The sequence below is a fragment of the Phocoena sinus genome, chromosome 8 (assembly GCF_008692025.1).
Source record: "Phocoena sinus isolate mPhoSin1 chromosome 8, mPhoSin1.pri, whole genome shotgun sequence".
Taxonomy (NCBI): domain Eukaryota; kingdom Metazoa; phylum Chordata; class Mammalia; order Artiodactyla; family Phocoenidae; genus Phocoena; species Phocoena sinus.
Window position 1 is genome coordinate 60,331,708 of NC_045770.1, and position 27,671 is coordinate 60,359,378.

Sequence of the window (27,671 nt, forward strand, 5' to 3'; positions counted from 1 at the left end):
TATGTGAAAAGCCAGACTTTACAGCTTTCTTGCAAAAGAGCATCTTTTACAGTACCTAATGAACGGGATTTTGATGAGTGAGTTGCTGAAATGGGGAGCCTGGGAGAACAGATTTCTTGAGACGTATCTGCTTTAGAAGGAAGGCGACTGAAGCGTTGATCCAGGACCATATCTACATCTTCTTCATCAGCAAGCAATGATGCTTTCATGATCTAAAAAGGCAATATCTATAGAATGAATGTGCTCCCCCAAATCCAAAGGCCATAAAAGAAAAATGCAGTTTACAACGACCAATTTTTTAAAAAGCTCTGTCTCAGGCTGTGTCCAGAGCTAGTATATTTGTGTGACTCTGTTCCACTGTATGTGCCTGAAGGACAGAATTTATATAAAACTCCTCTGCTTTGTATATACAGTCTCACCAGAGGCTGGCACACAGCAGTTGCTCACGTCTGCTGAATGAATTAATTTCAAAGTCAAATATAAGTCCAAGGCTAAATTCATAATATGACAAAAGGCACAGGCGGGGGGGAAGTTGAGACAGAGCTTAAAGAAACTTGTAACTACAATTTAAAAAAAAGAAAAAATAAACAAATGAACAAACAAAACTCCTGTGGAGCACTTTCCAGAGCTTCAAAACCCCTCTGTAAAGTAAATGAAATCAATATTTTATAGTGCTCACATTAAATGACTTGCCTAAAGTCACACAGTAACAGTTACAAAACTGGGGTTAGAATCCAGGTCTTCTGAATCTCACTATAGCCTTCCTCCCACGAATGGGAAAATGATGCCTAAACATGGGCCATATTCCTGGTTTTTCCCATTCCAGCGACCACTCAACGCTCTTAAGTGATTAATGAAAGAAAAAGCCTGATGTTATGAAGGGAAGATAAATATTAGTTTGGATTCCTGTTGTAGTAAGGGTGGGTTAGGACTTCACCTGTAAGACATGTGGATTAATTCCCAGTGAAGACGCAATGTGTGTTGAGGCAGACACAGGTTCCTGATCCTCAGGCACGCTCTCTTCTAACATGGAATCCAAAACTGGCTCCTGGGTGATATCTATCATGTCACTGTCCAGTTCCACAACCCTCCCTAACTGCTCCACCTCTGGGCTCTGGCTCTGTAGACAGCAGAAAGATCAGGGAAGCAGCATTAAACGACACCAAATAGACACAAAGCTTCGAGACCATATTTACTTTATTCAAAATATGATACAACAATATTAGATTCTGCCCATTCCATCATAATGTGAGGTAGCATATTTGCTAAAGAGGATTTAAAAATTACCCCAAAATTCCTCTATTAGTACTTGGGATCCAAATGAGGATTCATGGAATCACCCTTTTGTAATATTATGGTCTGGAGCCTGGAACCTAAGCCAGCACCCATACTGAACATATGGTCTTCTTGAGACAAAGATTATGCCTTACTTGATTTAGTTAGCAACTATAATTTTCTGATTTATACAGGGTTACCCTTCCCTCACATTCCTTGCAGTCAGAAGCCATTGGGAAAAGAGAATAAAAGACACAAATATCAAAGTCTCCAGTAACTCTGCATTTTCTTTTTCTTTTTTTTTTTTTTTTTTTCTGCATTTTCTTAAAGAAAACATTTAGACATAAATTTCTAGTTATCACAAACACAATTTTGGGCCTGGAATTTATCTTTCAGGAGACTGAATCCTAAGGTTACCTGTGCAGTATCATATCAGATGACGAACGTATACTCTAATTTCCCAAAAGAAAAAACAAAGTTCTATTAGGAACAATTTTTATCTGGGAATAATTCCTTTGTGTTTAAATGTGTCAAGAGTTAGATTTACATTTATTAAGCAGTTTTAAAGATACAGCCATGATTAACAGTCTATGGTTTGAAAAGGTAAACATTCATAAAGCTGAAACACACTGTAAAATTGGCTCAGTGCAAATTCATTAAATATGTCCTAAACTTGCATATGACCTGGTTAAAATGTTAACAAGCGGCTAAGCCAATTTACGAAACATTCTCAAATCTAAAAGTTCTTCCAATTAGTTTTCTTCCATAATCTCATCTGTAGATTACTAACCTTCCACAATTTTTGGCTTATCTTTCATGAGTGGCCTATTTCATGCTAAACTTCAAATGGATGCTATTGTACAATAGGTGGTTAAAAAAAAAAGTTTCATGATTTCTTTGAACCAAGAAACAACCATTAGCATAACTTTTTAAACTTTAAACTTTTCAATGGTATATTATCTATTACTCCCCTGAATTCCTTTAACAAATATCCTTACTAAAAGAATGACTATTTCCATCTATAACTGTAGAAAAGTTGAGGTGTTGGAAACGTGGTGAATTGCCACTTATGTTGTGAACAATCCACAAGGACTGCTCTAACAAACTGGAGGCTAGATAAATAATGGTTAAAAGACAAAGTGATACTATTTTTTACCTATTGGGGAGGCTACAGGCAGGTCTAACTACTTTTACGTTTTAAAATTCTGGAAAAAAAATTAAAAGCAGCCCTGGTGGTGATCCTCCCATTATAATTACATGAATCATGGGAACACTCCAATGCCCTCTGGTCTGTTAACTTTTAACCAATTCACTTTAGGAATAGTTCTGAAATTCCCCATCCTCTGTCAACCTGTCAGGATACCCTCTTCTGCTGGGCTCCCATAACACCTTGCCTATACCTATTTTATACACTGTATCATGGTGTAATTCCTTGTGTGTGTGTGTGTACACACACACACACACACACACACACACATATATTTGACCCACCAGATTGTGAAGGCTTGAAAGTAGAGATTATAGCCTACTATTTTCTGTATCTAACACCAAGCACATTGTTAAATTCACCAAAACACTTTGTTATTTCTACTGGCTAATGCAGTGTCTGCCACGCAGTAGAAAAAGCTAATACCTATGAAAGATAAGGAGCGAGTATAGGTGTGAGGAAAGGAAGGAGGAGGAGGGTTTCAATTTACTATACTATTCAACAAAGGAATAACAGTAACAGCAACAGATGCTCACTTAGAACACTTTTAGGCAGTGGCAGGATTTCATCAAGTAACTAGATTAGAGACCTAAGGGACTCAGCCTATCTTTAAGAAACATAAGGATCAAGGTTTTATTTGTTTCATCCTCATGCATACACTTCAAAGCTACTGTCATCTAATAAGTGGACAGGGCGAAGTGAATTTGAAACTATGAGGACCTGGTAAACTCCTAGAAACCCCATGTGTGGATTTCATTTAAGTATATCTAAGTAATTTCAACAAACTACCCCAACAGATGTTATTTTCAGAGAAATCTTAGATCAGGTGCTTCCTCAAAGCCAGTACTAGAAAGAAAAGTAGACAATAAAAAAAATTGGTGACACAGAAGGACCTGAGTAAGGAAAGAAGGGGGTAAAAAAAAAAGAAGCCCATCAAATACTAAGTAAACAGACAAGATCTACAAAATGACTCTCTTTAGATATATGGAGGGTGATGTTTCACAACTGAAACCTTTAATGTTTTTAGAAACCTCCACTCTCCAGCTCAAAAGAATCTTCCTCATGTAAACAATACCCTAAAGATACAGCATCTCTTAATCCAATAAATAAAGTAATGCAATGAAGTTAAATCAAGATACCCTTATTCAACAAAGGGTAAATATCCAATCCAAGGTCAAATCCATGTTTAAATAATTCATATTGTTCTCCCAGCCAAATAGCCTAATCCAGTATATAAGTACTACTATTGCCTGCCTCCAACTCGTTTTCTAACAGCAAAGAATGTTTCATATTCATTTTGCTGGAAAATCAGCCCTGTCAACAATACTGTGTTCAAGAGCAATCCCATGTCAGGGTTACAAGGGCCCATGAAAGTGTGCATGTTTCTACACATACATTCACAGATATTACTGCAGGAGGCATAGGATTCAATAACATGAATATCTGAAAAAGGCTTGTGGCTATAGAATTATTTTATATATAACATATATAAATTACATAAAATATAAATTAAAATATATATTGATTCACTGGCTAAATTTAGATACCTGTCACTTTTTAAAACAAGTAAACACAAGATAAAATGGAACTTTCTTCTAAATTCTAATCACTTTTTCCTTTAAAAAACTTTTAAAGTTATTTGAATGTACTCACCGAGTAAACAATGCTAAGTTTCTGAGCAAGTCAACTAGTGTGTCTTGATGGTACTGAACACAAGTTACATTTCAGTATAAGGCTTAGGAAAAAGCTACATGTCTCTCTACGTCACTGCTAAAGATCTGAAGCCTTTTGACAGTTTCAAAACGAGGCTACATATCTCAATCACTTGGGGGAAAGCATTTAAAATATAAATATGCCTGAGCCCCAATGCCAGATACATGGGCTCTCCAAGATATTGATGCAGTTGGCTGAAAATTGGGTTTTAGATCAGCATTTTAGAATAAATGTTCTAACTACCAAACAAATGTTTCTGTAACTGCCCTAATTCACCTGTGATGAAGAGTTTTCTGCCAACATTTTCTCTAACTTAAAAGGCATAGAGAGGGAGTTCCCTGGTGGCCTAGTGGTTAGGATTTGGTGCTTGCACTGCTGTGGCTGGGGTTCAATCCCTGGTCGGGGAACTGTTATCCCACAAGCCATTCAGCGCAGCCAAAAAAAAGGCACAGAGGAGAAGATTACATAAAAATATAGTTACCTTTCTGTTTTCTGGTTGCTTAGATTCACTTGCTGTTTTAGGAGCAAAGCAAGGTTTAAGAACGAACTGCAAAGACAGGACTGAGGATATTATACAAAAGATAGTAGAATAAATGTAACCATTAAACAAAACTATATATCTTCCTAATGCCTTAAGGACACCCCCCCCAGCTAAAGTCAGAGAACCTGAGATTGTGTACAGTGGGGGAAAGAAAGCTACAGCAGACTGAAGGAACACCGTATCACGGAAATCAACCCCTCCAGGGAGCCAGGTGACAATGTGAAGACAGTCATCTTGACACTGGGATGAGAAGACTGTGCTGTTTCCAGTTTATTCAGATGGTTCAAGTATTTTCCTCATGCCAAGTAAAATGTAGGTCCTGCTGCTAATAACTCAAAAAACTGTGCAACCACTGGCATTTCCCCTAACCTCACTTAGGGCACTACACTGGGCATTACACCTCACTGGGCATTACAAAGAGTTCTCCAAAGTCCCCTGTTATTGTTCTAACACATTAGCCTAAATATCTAAACAAGCCTACCCATTTCTCCCTTCTGCATCCAAAAGGTCAAAGACGGCCCACTTCCTCAATCAAAGGAGATATCTGAATAAGATACCTATTCACTATATTCTCTTTACCCATCTTGATCCTTACCACCTCTCCTTTTCCTAGAACCTTCTCCTGAAATTTTTTGGTGCTCAGTTTTTCAAAAGAACTCTCTCACCTACTGTAGTGCCATCACAGGAATTTATTGTTATCTCTTACTATTTGTATTCTGGAAATTAAAGAGCCTAGAAACCACTGATGGTCAACATTACATAAATTTGCTCTACCTGTCCAAAAGATGAAGCTTTTCTTTTTCAGCTGTATCTTTAAGGAGCCTACATATTACTTTTATTGGCAGAAAAGAAGGCTATCTGACTCTTATCCAAAGAAATACATATACAGTATACTGCAAGATTGGAAAGAGAGATTATACAAAGCATATGATTCAGACAAAATGAATGTGGGTAACTGGAAAACCAAGTCCATTTACAGCATTTCTTTAGTTCAGAAGAGATGTATTCTAAATAGAGGGGTATTCTAAAGGCTAAAATTATAAACATAAAAGTCAACATATTTCCCATTTCCCACTTGTATCATCCCCCCACCCTGTACGCGCAAACGTGAACATATATACACAAAAGTCTCCAAAGTGCCTCCCAAGAAATTATTTAATCAATCATAAAAATCGCACATTTCAGCAGCCTTCAGCATTAAGAATTGTAGCATGGAAAATTCCAAAGGTCCTGCTTTTAGCAGCTGAGAGGTAGAGGATGCTTTACAAAGACATTTTATATCAAGTTCTCTTCTTTGAGATGAGTATGGCAGCACAGAAAAAAACTGTTATAACCTGATTGAATATAAACAACATCCAAATGAAAGTAAAACTCCCTTATGATTTGGCAAAGAAACTACCTGATATTTAAATTACAAACCTTTCCTTACAAGGACAAAAGGTTTATACTGGCTTAACAATACTGAAAAAGAGTGTGGTACAGGTAATTGCAATAAATGATGTAGCCCCTACTCTCCCCAAGCCAACAATTCATTTGTATTCTAAAGCTTTATGTATTTTCATAAAGATTATGTATTGTCAAAATACAAATATCAAGAGATTACCTGAAGTATAAGCAAACGACTTGAGAAAAATGGAGTTAAAAACCCTTGCAGAAAGCTAACCTGAACTTTTAAAAAAACCATGGAGGTAAAGAATAAGATGAAACTGCACATTAGGTAGTCAACAGAAGTCGGGTTTACTCTGCATCAACCCACACAAGCAAAATACTATCTTAAGTTGATCACTGAGCAGAGAATTCAGCAAGTCCAAATGAAGAGAGAGGGAGGTGTTTAAGAATGACAATCTGTAGAAGGAATGATCCAAACAGCAAGAGAATTCTTTGAATCTCTCAAGTAAACAACAGATGCCAGTACCACCTCATGCCCTCCCTTGTAATTGTCTTAACATGATTGCCAATACATTTGTACTCTTCAAAGTTCCGGGGTCATAAAACAGCTTTGTACTAGCTGAATGACTTGCTTTCAACGTCTGTATCATGGACTCCATTCAAATTCATTGTCCCGTCTCTACCTGGGGCGGAGGTGCTGGTTTGCCATTAAGAGCCATCTGGAATGGGGTGGCCTGGCCTGCAGGAGGTAAAGGGGCAGTCTTCAACTTCTTTGTACTAGTTTTGGATGGCCGTTCCTCCTCCTCTTCATCAGAATCCTGAAGGCCATACTTAGAAAAATGAGAGACCTAAGGAAGATAAGAATCCAACAAAATCACTTTTAACACTGTTATATTCAGAAGGGCTTCCATTATACTTGCCCTTGCAATCTTACAGAATTAGCTTCAAAAAAAAAAAAAAAGAGAGATCAAAATATTTAAAGCACAATGAAATGTCACATATCATACTTTACTGTTTTTTTCTACGATTTAGATAATGTTTGGTGCGTGTACTATTAATACAGGAAACCAAATCCAGAAGAGTCATTACTATTTTCGGTATATATGTATATATTCTGTGCGTGCGCGCGCATGCGCGCGTGTGAGGGTATGTACTGCCTAGTTGTTCCCTACCTACACAAGGGCCTTCGACAAGCTAAATAATCCAACTGGTCTAGAAGAGAAAGAATCCACTGGACTAAACTATTAAGGAAGGGAGGAAGTCAACCTCTACATACCCAGAAATCTTTAAAAGAATAAAAATTATTTAGGAAGAGGTGATCTATCAAGAGACAAAAATTCTGCCTGATGTCCCCAATGATGTCACAAATTAGAAAAACACACCATAGAAGTATATCTAAATGGTCATAAGATGGGGCGTAGAACTTGAATCATGTGCTCAAAAAGTTTATAATAGCTCCTTACTGCTCTGGGGTTTAATGAGATGTGTAATTTGAAGCAAATTATGATGTATCTCTATATCTATTTCCTAATTTGTAGAAACAGAATTTAAAAAAGGATCTCTTCTAACACAGTTTATAACTACAGTTTATAAGAACTAGGTTAAATGACTATACCTTAAAAAAAAAAAAAAGACTATACCTTAAATACCCAAGAACCAGTTTCAGGACGGTACTCTTTGAACTGAGCTCCCTGTTTCCTTGAAACTGCTTCCAATCTTCCCTCATAGTTGATATCAGCAAGTCGATCTGGGCTCTTTATTAAACAACGAGATGTTTTATCTGTTGGCCAAACTCCATCCAATGTAACTTCAGCCTTCCTGTAATGTACAATCAAGTAAAGTGTAAATGTTTCATATCTATGACCAGAAAGCCAAGTAACACATATATACACAGCAAATAAAGGTACCTGTGTTACTGTGGAATTATTCTGCAGGTGTTTCATAAACTTGAGTCTTGGCTCCTAAGGTAGATGGACTTAAGAGTAAGGAATTACCCCCGCATCAACTAGCTAAATATCTGGTTCAAGAGTGTCAAGCCCCACTTACTTCAAACTACCATGGTACATCAATTATTTCCAATCCGATTTTTTTTTTTTAGTAAATTTATTTATTTATCTTGGGCTGCGTTGGGTCTTCATTGCTGCATGCGGGCTTTTCTCTAGTCGTGGCGAGCGGGGGCTACTCTTCATTGCGGTGCACGGGCTTCTCTTGTTGCAGAGCATGGGCTCTAGACATGCGGGCTTCAGTAGTTGTGGCTCACAGGCTCTGGAGTGCAGGCTCAGTAGTTGTAGCGCATGGGCTTAGCTGCTCCACAGCATGTGGGGTCTTCCTGGACCAGAGCTCAAACCTATGTCCCCTGCATTGGCAGGCGGATTCTCAACCATTGCGCCATCAGGGAAGCCCCTCCAATCCGATTTTTTTTTTTTTTTTAATGGACGGGGGCGGGGGGGGTGCGGGGGGAGCCTGCACTGGGTCTTTATTACCGTGCTGGGGTTTTCTCTAGTTGCAGGGGGCTACTCTTCGCTGAGGTGGCTTCTCTTGCTGTGGAGTACGGGCTCTAGGCATGCGGGCTTCAGTAGTTGCAACACGTGGGCTCAGTAGTTGTTGCGCATGGGCTTAGTTGCTCCGTGGCGTGTGGGATGTTCCTGGACCAGGGATTAAACCCGTGTCACCCGCATTGGCAGGCGGATTCTCTTTTAATTTTATTTATTTATTGTCTGTGTTGGGTCTTCGTTGCTGTGCGTGGGCTTTCTCTAGTTGCGGTGAGTGGGGGCTACTCTTTGCTGTGGTGCGCAGGCTTCTCGTTGTGGTGCGCAGGCTTTTCGTTGCGGTGATTTCTCGTTGCGGAGCATGGGCTTCAGTAGTTGTGGCACATGGGCTCTAGAGCGCAGGCTCAGTAGTTGTGGCGCATGGGCTTAGTTGCTCCGCAGCATGTGGGATCTTCCTGGGCCAGGGCTCGAACCCATGTCCCCTACATTGGCAGGTGGATTCTTAACCACTGTGGCAGGCAGATTCTTAACCACTGTGCCACCGGGATCCCCAATCTGATTTTAGTAACACTTAAGCTATGCATCCTTGACCAAGTCCAGTGTTAATAGTTCAGTGCAAAGACCTAAGTCTTAGTGAAGGTCTTAAAAGTGTTATTGTACATAACAACAACAGTAATAATAGCAGCAACTACCATTAACAACGAATGCCTGCAGAATGAGGTATCAGGAACATCACAGTATTAACCATTAAATAATGAGTGTGAATTAATGATAATAATGGTAATGTAATCCTTCTAACAGCAATATTTGAGATCAAGGACTGTGTCCTATTCATCCAGTATGCCTTGCATTTAGTACAGTGATTACCACATAATAATAGATGACTGTTTTTTTTTTTTTTTTTTTTTTTTTTTTGCGGTACGCGGGCCTCTCTCTCACTGTTGTGGCCTCTCCTGTTGCGGAGCACAGGCTCCGGACGCACAGGCTCAGCGGCCATGGCTCACGGGCCCAGCCGCTCCGCGGCATGTGGGATCTTCCCGGACCGGGGCACGAACCCGTGTCCCCTGCATCGGCAGGCGGACTCTCAACCACTGCGCCACCAGGGAAGCCCCAGATGACTGTTTTCTTTGATGACTTTTTTTAACATTAATTTTTATTGTGGTTAAAAAGGTATAACAAAAGTTATCATCACCATTCTACTGACTTGTTTCTATGAATCTGACTCTCTACGTGCCTCAAATAAGTTGACTCATACATTATTTGTCTTTCTGCAAGCAACTGGCTTATTTCACTTAGTATAATGTCCTGAAGGTTCATCCATCCTGTAGCATGTCAAAGTTTCCTTCCTTTTTAAGGCTAAATAATATTCCACTGTGTGTACATACATTTTGTTTATTCACGGACACTTGGGTTTCTTCTACCTCTTGGCTATTATGAACAGTGCTGCTATGAATATGGGTGTGCACATATTTTTTCAAGACTCTATTTTTCAATTCTTTTGGATATATACTCAGAATTAGAATTGCTGGTTCATTTTTAAGTTTTTGAGGAACCACCATACATACTCTTTCCCATAGCAGCTGCACCACATTTTACATTCCCAGCAACAATACACAAAGGTTCTAATTTCTCCACACTCTTGCAAAAACGTTATTTTTCTTTTAAAGTAACCTCCTAAGGGATGTGATAACTCACTGTGGTTTTGATTTGCATTTCCCTAATTATTATCAATGTTGAGCATCTTTTCATACGCTTGTTGGCCACTTTATCATATTTGGAGAATCATGTGTTCAAGTCCTTTGCCCATTTTTAATTTTTTTTTTAAATGGTTGAGCTATAGAAGTTCTTCATATTCTGGATATTAACCCCTTATTAGATACATGATTTGCTGGCTTTTCATTCTGTTGATTATGCCCTTTGATGTACAGAAGTTTTAAATTTTGATGTAGTCCACTTTGTCTATTTTATTTATTTATAAATTTATTTTATTTATTTTTGGCTGTGTTGGGTTTTCGTTGCTGCACGGAGGCTTTCCCCAATTGTGGCAAGTAGGGGCCACCCCTTGTTGCAGTGCACGGGCTTCTCATTGCGGTGGACTTCCTCCTTCCCTGCAGTGGGCTCTAGGCACACGGGCTTCAGTAGTTGTGGCATGTGGGCTCAGTAGTTGTGGCTCGCGGGCTCTAGAGCCCAGGCTCAGCAGCTGTGGTGCACAGGCTCAGCTGCTCTGCGGCATGTGGGATCCTCCTGGACCAGGGCTCGAAGCCGTGTACCCCTCACTGGCAGGTGGACTCTCAACCACTGCGCCACCAGGGAAGCCCCAGTTTGTTTATTTTTACTATTTGTTGCCTATGCATTCAGTGTCGTACCCAGGAAGTCTTTGCCATATATGTTGTGAACCATATTCTAAGAGTTTTATAGTTTTAAGTCTTACGTTTTAGGTCTTTGATCAATTTTGAGTTCATTTTTATTTATGGCATAAGGTAAGGATACAACTTCATTCTTCTGTTGTGGATATCCAGTGTTCCCAAAACCATTTGCTGAAGAGATTTCTTTCTCCATTGCATGGTCTTGGCAACCCTGTCAACATTTAACCATATATGTGTGGGCTCTCTATTCTGTTCCATTACTCTATATGTCTGTCTTTATGCCAGTAACACACTGTTTTGGTTACTGTAGCTTTGTTTTTCAAGTCAGGAAGTGTGAGTCCTCCAGCTCTGTTATTTTTCAAGATTAGTCTGGCTATTCATGGTACCCTTGAAATTCCGTATGTTTTAGGATCATTTTTTCTATTTCTGCAAAAGATGCATTTGGGATTTTGATAGGGATTGCATTAACTCAGTTGACTGCTTTGGGTAGTATGGACATCTTAACAATTTTAAGTCTTCCTATCCATGAACATGGGATATCTATTCATTTATATGTCTTCTTTAATTTCTCTCAGCAGTGTTTTGTAGTTTTCAGTGTATAAGTCTTTTGCCTCCTTGGTTAAGTTTATTCCTAAGTATTTTATTCTTCTTGATGCTACTGTAAATGAAACTGTCTTAACTTCCTTTTCAAATTATTGTTAGTGTACAGAAACTCAACTGTTTTTTGCGTGTTGATTTTGTACCTTGCTACCTTGCTAAATGTGTTTATTAGCTGTAAAGTTTTTTGTGGAATCTTTAGGCTTTCTACATATAAGATCACATCATCTGGGACTTCCCTGGCATCCCAGAGGTTAAGACCCCGCACTTCCACTGGAGGGGGCATGGGTTTGATCCCTGGTTAAGAAACTAAGATCCCATGTGCCACACGGCATGGCCAAAAAATAAGTAAAAATTAAAAAAAAAAAAAGATCACATCATCTGTGAACAGAGATAAAGTTACTTCTTTCTTTTCAATTTGAATGTCTTTTATTTCTTTATCTTGTTTAATTGGTTTGGCTCGGACTTCCAGCAGTGGCAAAAGCAAGCATCCTTGTCTTGTTCCTGATCTTAGAAGAAAAGCTCTCAGTCTTTCACTACTGAGTATGATGTTCACTGTGGGTTTTTCAAATATGGCCTTTTTATGCTGAGGTAGTTTCCTTCTATCTTTATTTTGCTGAGTGTCTTTATAATGAAAAGGTACTGAATTCAGTCTACTGCTTTTTCTGCACCAAGATGATCATGTGGTTTTCTTCCTTCGTAAATGTGATGCATTACATTCATCAATTTTTGTATGTTAAGCCATCTGTGCATTCTAGAAATAAATCCCATTTGGTCATGGTGTGTAATCCAATCGATGCAGTACTGAATTCTGTCTGCTAGTATTTTGTCGAGGATATTTACATCAATATTTATTAAAGATATTGGTCTGTAGTCTTCTTTTCTTGTAGCATCTTTGTTTAGCTTTGGAATCAGGGTAATGCTTGCCTCAAAGAATTAAAAAGTGTTCCCTCCTCAATTTTTGGGAAGAGTTTGAGGAGAATGGTGTAAATTCTTCTTTAAATGTTTAGTATAATTCACCAGTGAAGCCATCTGGTCCAGCGCTTGGGTGAAGTGGGCACCAGGGAAGGGGGTATTGATTACTAATTCAATTTCCTTATCAGTTACAGGGCTGTTCAGAGCTTCTATTTCTTTGTTTTTATTATCATTTATAAATTTATTTATTTTTTTGGCTGTGTTGGGTCTTCGTTGCTGCGTGTGGGCTTTCTCTAGTTGTGGCGAGCGGGGGCCACTCCTCGTTGTGGTGTGTGGGCCTCTCATTAACGTGGCTTCTCCTGTTGTGGAGCACACGCTCCAGGCACGTGGGCTTTGGTAGTTGTGGCACTCAGGCTCGGTGTAGTTGTGGCTCATGGGCTCTAGAGCACAGGTTCAGTAGTTGTGGTGCACAGGCTTAGTTGCTTAGCACGTGGGATCTTCCCAGACCAGGGCTCGAACCCGTGTCCCCCCCACTGGCAGGCAGATTCTTAACCACTGCGCCACCAGGGAAGCCCTAGAGGTTCTATTTCTTCATGATTCAATCTCAGTGGGTTGTGAACATAAATGACTTAATTATGGCCCTTTCACCTGGACCATATTAGAAGCTAGTATCTCACACTAAAATATAGAGAAAGGGTTAGGCACAGTCACAGCAGAAACAAGAAAAAAATACTATTAAAAAGCATTTTCCGGGACCTCCCTGGCAGTCCAGTGGTTAAGAATCTGTGCTTTCACTGTAGAGGGCAAGGGTTCGATCCCTGGTTGGGGAACTAAGATGCCACATGGTACACAGTGTGGCCAAAAGAAAAAAAAAAAAAGCGTTTCCCAAAAGCTTTTGGAAACTAACCAATTGGACCTGATGATATTAGGGAAAAGAAGCCAAAAAAGTCATACTATATCATTTCTTTATCACTTATACTTTTTTTTTTTTTTTTTTGCGGTACGCGGACCTCTCACTGCTGTGGCCTCTCCCGTTGCGGAGCACAGGCTCCGGACACGCAGGCTCAGCGGCCATGGCTCACGGGCCCAGCCGCTCCGCGGCATGTGGGATCCTCCCGGACCGGGGCACGAACCCGTGTCCCCTGCATTGGCAGGCGGGCCCTCAACCACTGGGCCACCAGGGAAGCCCATCACTTATACTTTTAAATGAAAGTAGAGAAACAATAATCATACACTATAGTAAGTCAAAGGGACAAGTTGCAAAAAAATGTATATAATATGAATACATTTGTGTTAACAGAAAAAAAAATTGTGATTTAGCTGATTATTTTTAAAATATGTAAATAAATTCATACCTATTTAGCCCTTCACCCACAGGTGGTTTTTGATTATCATCTAAGTAAACAATCACTTCTTTCCTTCGGATATGCACAATGTCATCTAAATTTAGATTTGTCAAATTCACATCTCCTTCAAAATAGATTGAACCATAACCTATAAATCAGAACAAACAGTTAAAAACTCATCCTGTATAGAGGGCAAATACCCATTTCATACTTCTAGTGATTATATAATGAGAAGGAGCAAGCAGCTTTAAACATTAATCAATATTCTAAATCACCCAGCAATTCCTTGAATGGGTTATTTCATCTATAATATGTATTAGAAGGTGACATCAAATACATTTATCTGATTTAACATGTGCGTTTTTACAGCAGTTAACGTTATCCTCAAAATAGCCTTTTTAAATCTCTCCCCAAATTTAAATCTCTCCGGCTGCTACATAAACAACCCTTAACACCTAGCCTGCAGTATGAATTAAAATACTTGAGCCCTTCTTTTAATACAATACAGCAAGATGAGATTTTTCCCCAAGAAAATTTATCTGTAATAACTTAATAATATGAAGTTGAACCTAAATATTACCCATCTCTTGTCAACTGTTAATTTTCTCACTATTTCTTGCTGTTTACAGTATTTTAATTGTAGAAAATTGCAATGAGCCAAATACTTACCAAATACTTACAAACAGTCTTTGTGAAGACTGTTACAAAGTTCTAGTCTTTTTTTGTTACTTGTCAATCAAAGTGTCTATTCAGGCCGAGGTGGGTCCAAATGTAGGTAAAAAACAAATTTAGCTATCAAGAGCTTCCTTTACTTAATTACAAAAATAAAGTGAAGATCTCTGGCTTATACACTAACTCTTAAATTCACACTCACCTTTACGACCAATAGTGAAGTCAGAGACAATGCACTCTCCTTTTTCATTGGTAATTTTAGCTAGGTCATCCATGGATGGAATAGTATAGTAGCCAACCTTAGTGAGAACGATGCCTATGACAAAAGAAACAGAAAATACTAGTTGTGACTGACCTCAGGTAGAGGAATTTTCGGTAATATTTATTTCACTTTTTCCTTTTTAAAAATTTTCTACAGAATGGATAATTTAAAAAATTACCTGAAATAATCAGTAAATTATTATAAAAAGAGAAAATATATAGGAATAAAGCATTTTTCCAAGCTAGTTTTCTTTTTTTTTTTTTTCAATCTGCTTTTCTAAGAAACACTATTTCTAAGAGAAACCAAGTGTTTTTTTAAAAAAACCTCATGGCTAAGTAAGTTTGGAGAACATGCACAAGATAGTATATTACAGGTTCTGAAAACTCACAAAACAATGAAATCTATTTACTTAATCCAGTGTTCCCAAGACTTATTTAACCACAGAACTTCCTTTTCATATGACACCTATTAACATACGTGCACTATGAAAGGCATTCCATAGAATACATTCTGGGAAAGACTTATTGTTTTCTTTTATTTTACACATGGAAGATGCCCAAACCCAGGTTTTTGGCTTATCTGGTAATTCAGTGGATTAGAGGTGTAGCTAAAACTCCAAAACCAATGCTTTTAGTTTTACATGTTATTGCCTTCTATAAACCTCTTGTATCTTTCAAATTTACATCCTCAAATTGAGAGCTAAAATCAAGATGAAAAATCCTACATGAGAAAGTCCCATAGACAAATGGAAACTTAAAGGACTACACACTGATGTTATTTTAAAAAGTGCTAACTAGGCAGATTTCTGAAGAAATCAAAGAAAATATAGCATGGGTATGCTTGTTCTAGTCACTCCTTGTTCCATTTATAGGAAGAGATCAGGCTAACTTGCTCTCTGAGAGGAAAGAGTTTAAAGCCAATATAAGATCAAATTCCAGCCTCCAGCAATGCCCACTCACATGCTTAACTTGCTTCTCTATGGGCGAGTTTTAGAGGGTTGTTAAAGTGTCCTTGAGAATGGAATTTTAAATTGGGAGGCGGCAAAAAATGTCAGTGAGAAAACTAGAAACAATAAAAAAAAAATCTAGACTGGATATTTAAGATGTAGTATTATAATGAACTCATGTAGATGTCTAAACACAAATATAGATAACACAGGATTCTTAATGTGAAAGTATAAAGTTGTTTCCTTAGGGCACCAAGTGACCAAAGATATATATGAAGGCAATAAGATAATTAGATATAGAACAAGTTTACAGACACATCAAGACAAACTGTAAAATAAAAAAAAAGACTAGGCAAAACTAATCTATGTGACAGAAACGAGACTGTGGTTGACTTCTTGAGATGGATACAGAAAAGAACTTTCCAGAGTGAAAGAAATGTTCTATCTCTTGATTGAGCAGATATATGTCAAAATTCATTGAAATGAACACTTAAGATCTGTGCACTTCACTATATGTAAATTGTACCTCAGTTAAAAGGGGGGAAGGGGGAATGTAATGACATTTGTCAAAACCCAAATGAGATGTTAAGTCAACAGAGAAAAAGCAAACTTTAAGCATCCCATCAAGATACTTCAATCTTGTCGTTTATACTGTTTCATGGATTAGTGTGGAAAAACTAATCAGTTCATTGTTGGGGACAAAAAAGAAAAGCACAGAACTGAGGTGATAATAACCATAGCAACCACTAACATTTGAATGCCTATTCTAGTCAGGCATTATGGTCTACTCAAATCTCAAAAATCTCATATGATAATACTGCTATAATTTTAATTAAAAAAACAATAAACAATATGTGAGTTTATAAAGCTAGGAAAAATTATGAGGATAGTCTCTCTGGCTACAAAATTTGGGATATTTAAACTATACCAGGATAATTAATAAAATGAATTTTAACTACTCCAAAGGTACAAAAAAAAAGTGAATTCCAAATCAACCAAAGCATCAGTGAGAAGTGTTTAAGTGTTAACTTCCATAAAATGCAATAAAAAACATTTAGAAGTTCAGATAGCTGACTTCTATTATGTTGAAAATCAGTGACAAACAGGAGGTCTCATATGACTGGTAGGAGATTACTTAAGTGCCAATCTGAATCTGACCTGCTGGATGCATATGGTAAGTATTATTTTCTATTTCTTCTCGGTCATCCTGAAGTGACTCCTCATGAAAAGAGGTCTCTTCACTGCTTCCTTCCAGCCCATTTCGCAAGGCAGCATGCATGTTTAACGCAACAATGGTATCATCCACACTGTTGCTGCTGTTATGGTTATTTCCAGCACTCTCTGGGGTTTGAGGAATGGGTTTGGCAATAGGGTTAGTATAAAAACGTGACACAAGAGAATCATCATCTCCATCCTGCTGATGGTTTTCATCGACTGGTTTGCTCAGAAAACTGAATCTGAAAAGGGAGAAAATAAATACTATCTTAGTCCCTTGAGTAGAAACAGTAGTAAAATGGTAACAATCAAACATTGCTAGGCTTTTACTAGCTTCTGGCACCATTCTAGGTAATTCCATGTATTAAAAATTCACTTAATACTTAGGGTAAACCTGTAAAATAGGCTATCATTCTCTGTATTTTACAGAAAACTCGGACACAGAAAAATAACTTGCCAAGGTCACAAAGCTATTAAGTGCTAGAGTTGGGATTGTAACCCAGGAAATCTGGCTGTAGATTCCACAGCTTTAACTGACCTATTTTCATGAATGAATGAACCTGAGCGTCACAACATTTAGTTTAAAGGGGGAAGGGGGTGTCTACTATGTGGGGTCAAATAATCAGTGGTGAATTTCAAAATAAAAAACTGAAAATTTAAAAATTTTAATATTATAATCAATAAGGTATTAATGATTCACTTATGAAAACTCAAACTAAAATTTTATCCAAAGAGAAAAAAAACAGGAGTGCAAAGACATATATACAAGGATTTTTCACTGAAGCATTATTTTGAATATAGGAATACCAAAATAATCTAAATGTCCTCTAATAGAGAACTGATTGAATTACCTTACATTTACAATAATGGTTACAGACTCATTTAAAAAGAGGAGGCAGGTTATTCATATTGATACAGAAAGGTGTTTACAGTAAATGGAAATAAGCAGGTTATAGAATATTATTTTGTGCATAAACTCTACAATATATAAGAATATATTTATAAATAAATTTTTAAACTGTAAGAATATATACTGAACTCTTAAGAATTAGTGTATATACTTGTACTTCCTCCTTTATATATTTCTATACTTTTTTATTTTTTTGGTTTGGTTACAGTGACTGTGTATCACTTTAACAACCCCATCCAAAATGACATACATGGATACCAAAATAGTTCTGCAGAAATGAATCAGAAAAATAATTTTAAGGTCTAAAGTACTCAAGAAGCAACAACACAACATAACTTCTAGATGCTGATATGCTGTAATATTGGGTTGGCCAAAAAGTTCGTTTGGACTTTTCCGTAAGATGTTATGGAAAAATTCGAACAAACTTTTTGGCCAACCCAATACTTCTAACTTCATACAATTTCATAGAATGAATAAATTCTAAGCTCAGAATCTTTTCTAAATGAGCACAAGGCCCTCTACTAGAAGTAACCCAAATGAGAATTCAGTTTACCTCTCTCCATTTTCTGGATAATCAGATGGTGAAGCTAGATCTTCTGAATCACGATTAACAGGAGAGAAGAGATTGCTATTGTTAAGGTTTTTCAAAACCAACTTCTTAATGCTCTTCCTATAAACAGAGACCAAAAAAAGAAAGAACTCAGGCACACATAATTACATCAAAGACCATCTTAAAACCTTAAGTGGAAAGGGACACTCTTATTCAATTCATATATATCTAAAATTGACCTAACAAGTTCAATTCACCAACTTATCCCATAAATACATAACCAGAACACAAGGTCTCAAATGTATTACACTCTGGTGTTTGGAAGAATAAGCTAAGCACATCAAAATCAAGTAGGAAATCCCCCAGAAAATACTCTTCCCTTTCTGAACTCCCCGAGCATTTTGTTCAGACACTAGTTTACTCATCACACTGTCAATATTTCAATTACTTCTCTACATGTCTTTTCTCTCGTTAAATACTTTTTCTTTTTTGGCAGTCAGGATTTATGACTGCTCCTGCATAGAACTTGGCACACTGCCTTGAAGGAAAATAGGATAGATGTTTGTTGATTAAATGAAAAAGGTTTCTTTAAAAAAAAAAGACAAGAAAGAGGAGTAAAATCCCCTGATATCCAATGATGGAAATGACCATGAATACCTAAAAAGTTCGTTTGTGTACAATAGGTTTATTTAAGGCAACAACCTCTACAGCATACCAGCTTTAAGTAGAAAAACAATACAAGAGATCTTAATCAACCTCCACTTAAAAAGTCACTGGATTACCTAATGCACTCCATTCCCTCTTTTAGAAAAACCAACCATTGGGAATTCCCTGGAGGTCCAGTGGTTAGGACTGCACATTTCCACTGCGTGGTTTGACCCCTGGTTGGGGAACTAAGATCCCATATGGTGTGCAGTACAGCCAAAAAACCAAAAACAAAGCAAAACAAAAAAAACCCCACCAACCAACCCGCCTCCCCACCCCCTGCCTCGACCGCCGCCCAAAACCAACCATTAAGTAGTTAGGCCACTCTCTAATTTATTCTAGTCTCAACAACTGGGTTATATAGTAACAAACATCTAGTGTTTGTTCCTTACCTATGTATGCTATTTATACTCCCTATAGTCATGATGTTATTAAATAAGTATTAAGTAAGCCAATGAAATAGGCACTTGACAATAAAAAATTATTATTTCCATGAAAAACAAAAGTTGCTCTCCCATTAACGGTAGACTAGGTAATGCAGATTAATTCTCCTAGGAAGGATTACCAGAAAACTCAGAGCTCTTTCTAGGCATTAAGAGCCAACAAGATAGTAAAAAATGACTGTACCAGCAACCTGGGGGGACAGTGGTACGGGGAGCTGTCCAATATTTTGGGTTGCTTTTCTCCTGGAGACTTTTCGGATCCAAAGGGAAGGCTGAGAGGCTGATGGTGAACTTGACAAGTCTTGTGGGACCAGGGAGGGAGAGATAAGTCTAGAGCCACCAAGGGGGTGGGTCACTAGTAAATGCCACTTGTTTTGTGTTGGGACCTGAAAAGTCCCTACCTCTGGAGTTAAGAAAGAACTAAAAGTAAAAAGCACACGGTCCTAAGTTCAGCTATGACTCATTTCATAAGCACTGTCATAAAAAAAGAAAAAAAAAACTCTGAAGGTCAATATCATCATCCTTGAATTCCAGTTACTGCCAGTTTTCTTCAAAGAAGATAAATGGCCAATAAGCACATAAGACACACAACATCATAAAGGGAATGCAAATTACAAGCATGAGGTACCACTTTACCCCCACTACAATGGCTGTTATAAACAGACAGACATACCAGAAAATAACAAGAGCTGACAAGGATATGGAGGAAATTAAAACATTGTGCACTGCTGGTGGGAATGTAAAATGGTGCAGTGGCTATGGAAAACAGTTTGGCAGTTCTTTTTTTCTTTTTTCCTTTATTTTTTAACATCTTTAGTGGAGTTTAATTGCTCTACAATGGTGTTAGTTTCTGCTTTATAACAAAGTGAATCAGCCATACATATACACATATCCCCACACCTCCTCCTTCTTGCGTCTCCCTCCCACACTCCCTATCCCACCACTCTAGGTGGTCACAAAGCACTGAGCTGATCTCCCTGTGCTATGCGGCTGTTTCCCACTAGCTACCGATTTTACATATGGTAGTGTATATATGTCCATGCCACTCTCTCACTTCGTCCCAGCTTACCCTTCCCCCTCCCCGTGTCCTCAAGTCCATTCTCTATGTCTGCGTCTTTATTCCTGTCCTGCCCCTAGGTTCTTCAGAACCAATTTTTTCTTTTTTTCAGATTCCATATTTATGTGTTAGTATACGGTATTTGTTTTTCTCTTTCTGACTTACTTCACTCTGTATGACAGACTCTAGGTGCATCCACCTCACTACAAATAACTCAATTTCGTTTCTTTTTATGGCTGAGTAATAGTCCATTGTATATATGTGACACATCTTCTTTATCCATTCATCTGTCAATGGACACTTAGGTTGCTTCCATGTCCTGGCTATTGTAAACAGAGCTGCAATGAACACTGTGGTACATGGCTCTTTTTGAATTATGGTTTTCTCAGGGTATATGCCCAGTAGTGGGATTGCTGGGTCATATGGTAGTTCTATTTTTAGTTTTTTAAGGAACCTCCATACTGTTCTCCATAGTAGCTGTATCAATTTACATTCCTACCAACAGTGTAAGAAGGTTCCCTTTTCTCCACACCCTCGCCAGTGTTTTTTGTAGATTTTTTTGATGATGGTCATTCTGACTGGTGTGAGGTGATACCTCCTTGTAGTTTTGATTTGCATTTCTCTAATGATTAGTGATGCTGAGCATCCTTTCATGTGTTTGTTGCCAATCTGTATATCTTCTTTGGGAAAATGTCTATTTAGGTCTTCTGCCTATTTCTGGATTGGGTTGTTTGTTTTTTGGATATTGAGCTGCATGAGCTGCTTGTAAATTTTAGACATTAATCCTTTGTCAGTTGCTTTGTTTGCAAATATTTTCTCCCATTCTGAGGGTTGTCTCTTCATCTTGTTTATGGCTTCCTTTGCTGTGCAAGAGCTTTTAAGTTTCATTAGATCCCATCTGTTTTTGTTTTTATTTCCATTTCTCTAGAAGGTGGGCCAAAAAGGATCTTGCTGTGATTTATGTCAAAGAGTGTTCTTCCTATGTTTTCCTCTAAGAGTTTTATAGTGTCTGGCCTTACATTTATGTCTTTAATCCATTTTGAGTTTAGTTTTGTGTATGGTGTTAGGGAGTGTTCTAATTTCATTCTTTTACATGTAGCTGTCCAGTTTTCCCAGTACCACTTATTGAAGAGGCTGTCTTTTCTCCACTGTATATTCGTGCCTCCTTTATCAAAAACAAGGTGACTATATGTGGGTGGGTTTATCTCTGGGCTTTCTATCCTGTTCCATTGATCTATATGTCTGTTTTTGTGCCAGTACCATACTGTCTTGATGACTGTAGCTTTGTAGTATAGTCTGAAGTCCAGGAGCCTGATTCCTCCAGCTCCAGTTTTCTTTCTCAAGATTGCTTTGGCTCTTCGGGGTCTTCTGTGTTTCCATACAAATTGTGAAATTTTTTGTTCTAGTTCTGTGAAAAATGCCATTGGTAGCTTGATAGGGATTGCATTGAATCTGTAGATGCTTTGGGTAGCATAGTCATTTTCACAATGTTGATTCTTCCAATCCAAGAACATGGTATATCTCTCCACGTTTGTAACATCTTTAATTTCTTTCATCAGTGTCTTCTAGTTTTCTGCATACATACAAGTCTTTTGTCTCCTTAGGTAGGTTTATTCCTAGGTATTTTATTCTTTTTGTGGCAGTGGTAAATGGGAATGTTTCCTTAATTTCTCTTTCAGATTTTACATCATCTTTCACCATCTGAAGAGTTTGAGAAGGACAGGTGTTAGCTCTTCTCTAAATGTTTGCTGGAATTCGTCTGTGAAGCCACCTGGTCCTGGGCTTTTGTTTGTTGGAAGCTTTTTAATCACAGTCTCAATTTCAGTGCTTGTCATTGGTCTGTTTATATTTTCTCTCTCTTTCTGGTTCAGGCTCGGAAGGTTGTGCTTTTCTAAGAATTTGTCCATTTCTTCTAGGTTGTCCATTTTATTGGCATATAATTGCTTGTAGTAATCTCTCATGATCCTTTGTATTTCTGCAGTTAGTTGTTATTTTTCCTTTTTCATTTCTAATTCTACTGATTTGAGTCTTCTCCCTTTTTTTCTTGATGAGTCTGGCTAATGGTTTATCAATTTTGTTTATCTTCTCAAAGAACCAGCTTTTAGTTTTATTGATCTTTGCTATCATTTCCTTCATTTCTTTTTCATTTATTTCTGATCTGATATTTATGATTTCTTTCCTTCAGCTAACTTTGGGGTTTTTTTTGTTCTTCTTTCTCTAATTGCTTTAGGTATAACGTTCTGTTGTTTGAGATGTTTCTTGTTTCTTGAGGCAGGATTATTTGAGATGTTTCTTGCTTCTTGAGGCAGGAATGTATTGCTATAAACTTCCGTCTTAAGAACTGCTTTTGCTGCATCCCATAGGTTTTGGGTCGTTGTGTTTTCTCCATTGTCATTTGTTTTTAGGTATTTTTTGATTTCCTCTTTGACTTCTTCAGTGATCTCTTGGTTATTTAGTAGTGTACTGTTTAGCCTCCATGTGTTTGTATTTCTTTTTACAGACTTTTTTCTGTAATTGATATGTAGTCTCATAGTGTTGTGGTTGGAAAAGATACTTGATACAATTTCAATTTTCTTAAATTTACCAAGGCTTGATTTGTGACCCAAGATATGATCTATCCTGGAGAATGTTCCATGAGCACTTGAGAAGAAAGTATATTCTGTTATTTTTGGATGGAATGTCCTATATCAATTAAGTCCATCTTGTTTAATGTATCATTTAAAGCTTGTGCTTCCTTATTTATTTTCATTTTGTATGATCTGTCCATTGGTGAAAGTGGGGTGTTAAAGTCCCCTACTATGACTGTGTTACTGTTGATTTCCCCTTTTATGGCTGTAAGCATTTGCCTTATGTATTGAGGTGCTTCTATGTTGGGTGCATAAATATTTACAAATGTTATATCTTCTTCTTGGATCGATCCCTTGATCATTATGTAGTGTCCTTCTTCGTCTCTTGTAATAGTGTTTATTTTAAAGACTATGTTGTCTGACATGAGAATTGCTACTCCAGCTTTCTTTTGATTTCCATTTGTACGGAATATCTTTTTCCATCCCCTCACTTTCAGTCTGTATGTGTCCCTAGGTCTGAAGTGGGTCTCTTGTAGACAGCATATATACACATCTTGTCTTTGTATCCATTCAGCCAATCTATGCCTTTTGGTTGGAGTATTTAATCTATTTACATTTAAGGTAGTTATCGATATGTACGTCCCTATTACCATTTTCTTAATTGTTTTGGGTTTGTTATTGTAGGTCTTTTCCTTCTCTTGTGTTTCCTGCCTAGAGAAGTTCCTTTAGCATTTGTTGTAAAGTTGATTTGGTGGTGCTGAATTCTCTTAGCTTTTGCTTGTCTGTAAAGGTTTTAATTTCTCCGTCAAATCTGAATGAGATCCTTGCTGGGTAGAGTATTCTTGGTTGTACGTTTTTCCCTTTCATCACTTTAAGTATATCATGCCACTCCCTTCTGGCTTGTAGAGTTTCTGCTGACAAATCAGCTGTTAACCTTATGGGAGTTCCCTTGTATGTTATTTGTTGTTTTTCCCTTGCTGTTTTCAATAAGTTTTCTTTGTCTTTAATTTTTGCCAATTTGATTACTATGTTAACCTGATGGGGATCCCCTTATATGTTATTTGTTGTTTTTCCCTTGCTGTTTTTAGTATGTTTTCTTTGTATTTAATTTTTGATAGTTTGATGAATATGTGTCTTGGCGTCTTTCTCCTTGGATTTATCCTGTATGGGACTCTGCGCTTCCTGGACTTGATTAACTATTTCCTCTTCCATATTAGGGAAGTTTCCAAATATAATCTCTTCAAATATTTTCTCAGTCCCTTTCTTTTTCTCTTCCTCTTCTGGGACCCCTATAATTCGAACGTTGGTGTGTTTAATGTTGTCCCGGAGGTCTCTGAGACTGTCCTCAATTCTTTTCATTTGTTTTTCTTTATTTTGCTCTGGGGTAGTTATTTCCACTACTTTATCTTCCAGGTCATTTATCCGTTCTTCTGCCTCATTTATTCTGCTATTGATTCCTTCTAGAGAATTTTAAATTTCTTTTATTGTGCTGTTCATCATTGTTTGGTTTGCTCTTTAGGTCTTCTAGGTCCTTCTTAAACGTTTCTTGTATTTTCTCCATTCTATTTCCAAGGTTTTGGATCATCTTTAATATCATTACTCTGAATTGTTTTTCAGGTAGCCTGAACAGTTTGGCAGTTCTTTAAAAGGTTAAGTATAGAATCAATGTATGACCAAACCATTCAAGTCCTGGATATATACTCAAAGGAATTGAAACTGGGACTCTGATACTTGTACACCAACATTTATAGCAGCAGTATTCACATAGCTGAAAGGTTGAAACAACCCAAAAGTCCATCAATAGATGGAATGGATAAACAAAATGTGGGTTAACCATACAGTGGAATATTATTCAGCCTTAAAAAGAAATGAAGTTCTGGGCTTCCCTGGTGGCACAGTGGTTGAGAGTCCGCCTGCCAGTGCAGGGGACACGGGTTCATTCCCCGGTCTGGGAAGATCCCACATGCCGCAGAGCAGCTAGGACTGTGAGCCATGGTCGCTGAGCCTGCGTGTCTGGAGCCTGTGCTCTACAATGGGAGAGGCCACAACAGTGAGAGGCCCACGTACCGCCAAAAAAAACCAAAAAACGAAAGAAATGGAAGTTCTGATACATGCTACAACTTAATGAACCTCTAAAACATTATGCCAACTAATGAGAACATACTGTATAGCACAGGGAACTCTACTTAATGCACTGTGCTGACATGAATGGGAAGGAAGTCCAAAAGGGAGGGGATATGTGTATATGTATGGCTGATTCATTTTGCTGTACAGCAGAAACTACACAACATTGTAAAGCAACTATACTCCAATAAAATTTAAACAAATAAAATAAAACATTATGCCAAGTAAAATAATCCAGACATGAAAGAAAGAATAAATTCTGTATGATTCTCTGTATATGAGGTATATAAAATAGGCAAATTCTTACAGACAGAAGGTAATATAAAGGTTAAGAGGTTAACAGGTTTCTTCTTCTGTGGGAAGAAGAAAATAGGGAATTATCACATGGCAGGTACAGAGTTTCTGTTTGGGATGATGAAGTTCTGGAGATACTGGTGGTGATAGTTACACAATATTGTAAATATACTTAACACCACTGAATTGTAATTGTACGTAACATAAATTTTACCATTTTAACCATTTTCATGTATATTTTACCACAATAAAAATTAGTAAGTAAAAAAAATCACAAGTCATTCACGCACACATTTGTAAAAGCTGTTAAATATTAAAATAGATAAATTTAGGAAAACTGAAGATGTGTTCATATCCGTTTTTGTGATTTGGAGGTTAAGGAAATAAAGTAACTGAAATATCCAAACCAAATAAATCACTATGTATGTAGAAGACCTAAATGATTAGCAAGCTTAGTTTAACTTAATATCCCCATACCCAACAATTATGGAATAAATATTCTTTTCAAATACACATGGAATGTTTATGAAAACTAACCACACGTTGGACTATTAAAGCAAGCCACAAGTTTCAAAGAACTGAAATCACCTGAAGTACTCTTTTCTTTTGCACATAAGCTAGAAATCAGTAACAAAGAGATGACTTAAAAATCTCCATGTTAGGAATTTATATTCTTGAATAACCCAAGGCTCAAAAAACCCTATGAAAATCAGAAAGCATTTATCATATAATTATTTTTTGAACATTAAGAGTACTCCATATCAAAACTTGTAGAGTACAAATAGAGCTGAACTAAAAGGGAAATTGACATCTCTAAATACATAATTAATATTTGAAAAGAAGGAAAGATGAAAATTAAAGCTAAGCATCCATTTAGACAAAGGACAGAAAATTAAATACCATAAAAAGGGGGGGAATGGACCTCCCTGGTGGCACAGTGGTTAAGAATCCGCCTGCCAACGCAAGGGACATGGGTTCGAGCCCCGGTCCGTGAAGATCCTACATGCTGCGGAGCAACTAAGCCTGTGCACCACAACTGCTGAGCCTGAGCTCTAGAGCCTGCGAGCCACAACTACTCAGCCCGCACACCCAGAGCCCATGCTCCACAACAAGAGAAGCCACCGCAATGAGAAGCCTGTGCAGCGCAACGAAGAGTAGCCCCCGCTCGCCACAACTAGAGAAAAGCCCGCATGCAGGCAACAAAGAACCAATGCAGCCAAAAATAAAATAAATAAATTGTTTTTAAAAAAGAGGGGGGAATGGACTAAAAATAAATATTAGTGAAAATATGATAAAATTAAAAATTAATGAAAGAGGAATTAGACTCGAGAGCATCAATAATGCCAGAAGTTAGTTCTTTGAAGTGGTCAATCAAACTGGTAGATCCCTGACCACATTGCTAAAATGAGAAGGTACAAAATACCCACATGTCAGGAATGAAAACACAGACATCCCCACAGATTCTACTAAAATGAAAAAGACAGTAAGGATATTTTTAAACAACTTTATGCCAGTAAGTTTGAAATTTTAATGAGCTGAAATGAATATTATAAGAACATAACTTGTCAAAAGTGACTCAAAAAAATGAAAAAGCTCATGTCCTATAACTTTAAAGTCAATAATTAAAACAAAACACTTTACTACAAATAGTACTTCAGACTCGTATCTTCACTAGTATCCAACATCTAATGGAAGGGGGGGTGGGGAAAGGCCTATCTTACCCAAAGTCTTCCAGAGAATAGAGGAAATGATACAATTTGTGAGGTCAGCCTAATTTTTATACCAAAACTGGGTAAGGAAATTATAAGACAGGAACATCCAAGACAATCTAAATCAGGAACACAGAAGGCAAAAAAAGTCCTGGACAAAATTTTACATGGTGAACTCTACAAGAAAGTAAGTTGGGCTTCCCTGGTGGCACAGTGGTTGAGAATCTGCCTGCCAATGCAGGGGACATGGGTTCGAGCCCTGGTCCAGGAGGATTCCACATGCCGTGGAGCAACCAGGCCCGTGCGCCACAACTACTGAGCCTGCGCGTCTGGAGCCTGTGCTCCACAACAAGAGAGGCCGCAATAGTGAGTGGCCCCC

The 27,671-nt window shown here is 37.7% G+C and overlaps 1 protein-coding gene across 10 annotated transcripts in view; it reads right to left on the reverse strand.

Annotated features, from left to right (window-relative positions):
* NUP98 (nucleoporin 98 and 96 precursor) overlaps positions 1-27,671 on the reverse strand; it is a 101,034-nt gene that overhangs the window by 19,970 nt on the left and 53,393 nt on the right. For all 10 annotated transcript variants that reach the window (XM_032639464.1, XM_032639463.1, XM_032639461.1 and 7 more), the window contains 8 exons: positions 18,397-18,513; positions 16,877-17,175; positions 14,713-14,826; positions 13,848-13,986; positions 7,766-7,943; positions 6,809-6,973; positions 938-1,120; positions 56-212 (listed from right to left, as the gene is read on the reverse strand). In XM_032639464.1, coding sequence (XP_032495355.1) covers positions 56-212; positions 938-1,120; positions 6,809-6,973; positions 7,766-7,943; positions 13,848-13,986; positions 14,713-14,826; positions 16,877-17,175; positions 18,397-18,513 — 1,352 coding nt within the window. The remainder of the gene's footprint in view (positions 1-55; positions 213-937; positions 1,121-6,808; positions 6,974-7,765; positions 7,944-13,847; positions 13,987-14,712; positions 14,827-16,876; positions 17,176-18,396; positions 18,514-27,671) is intronic.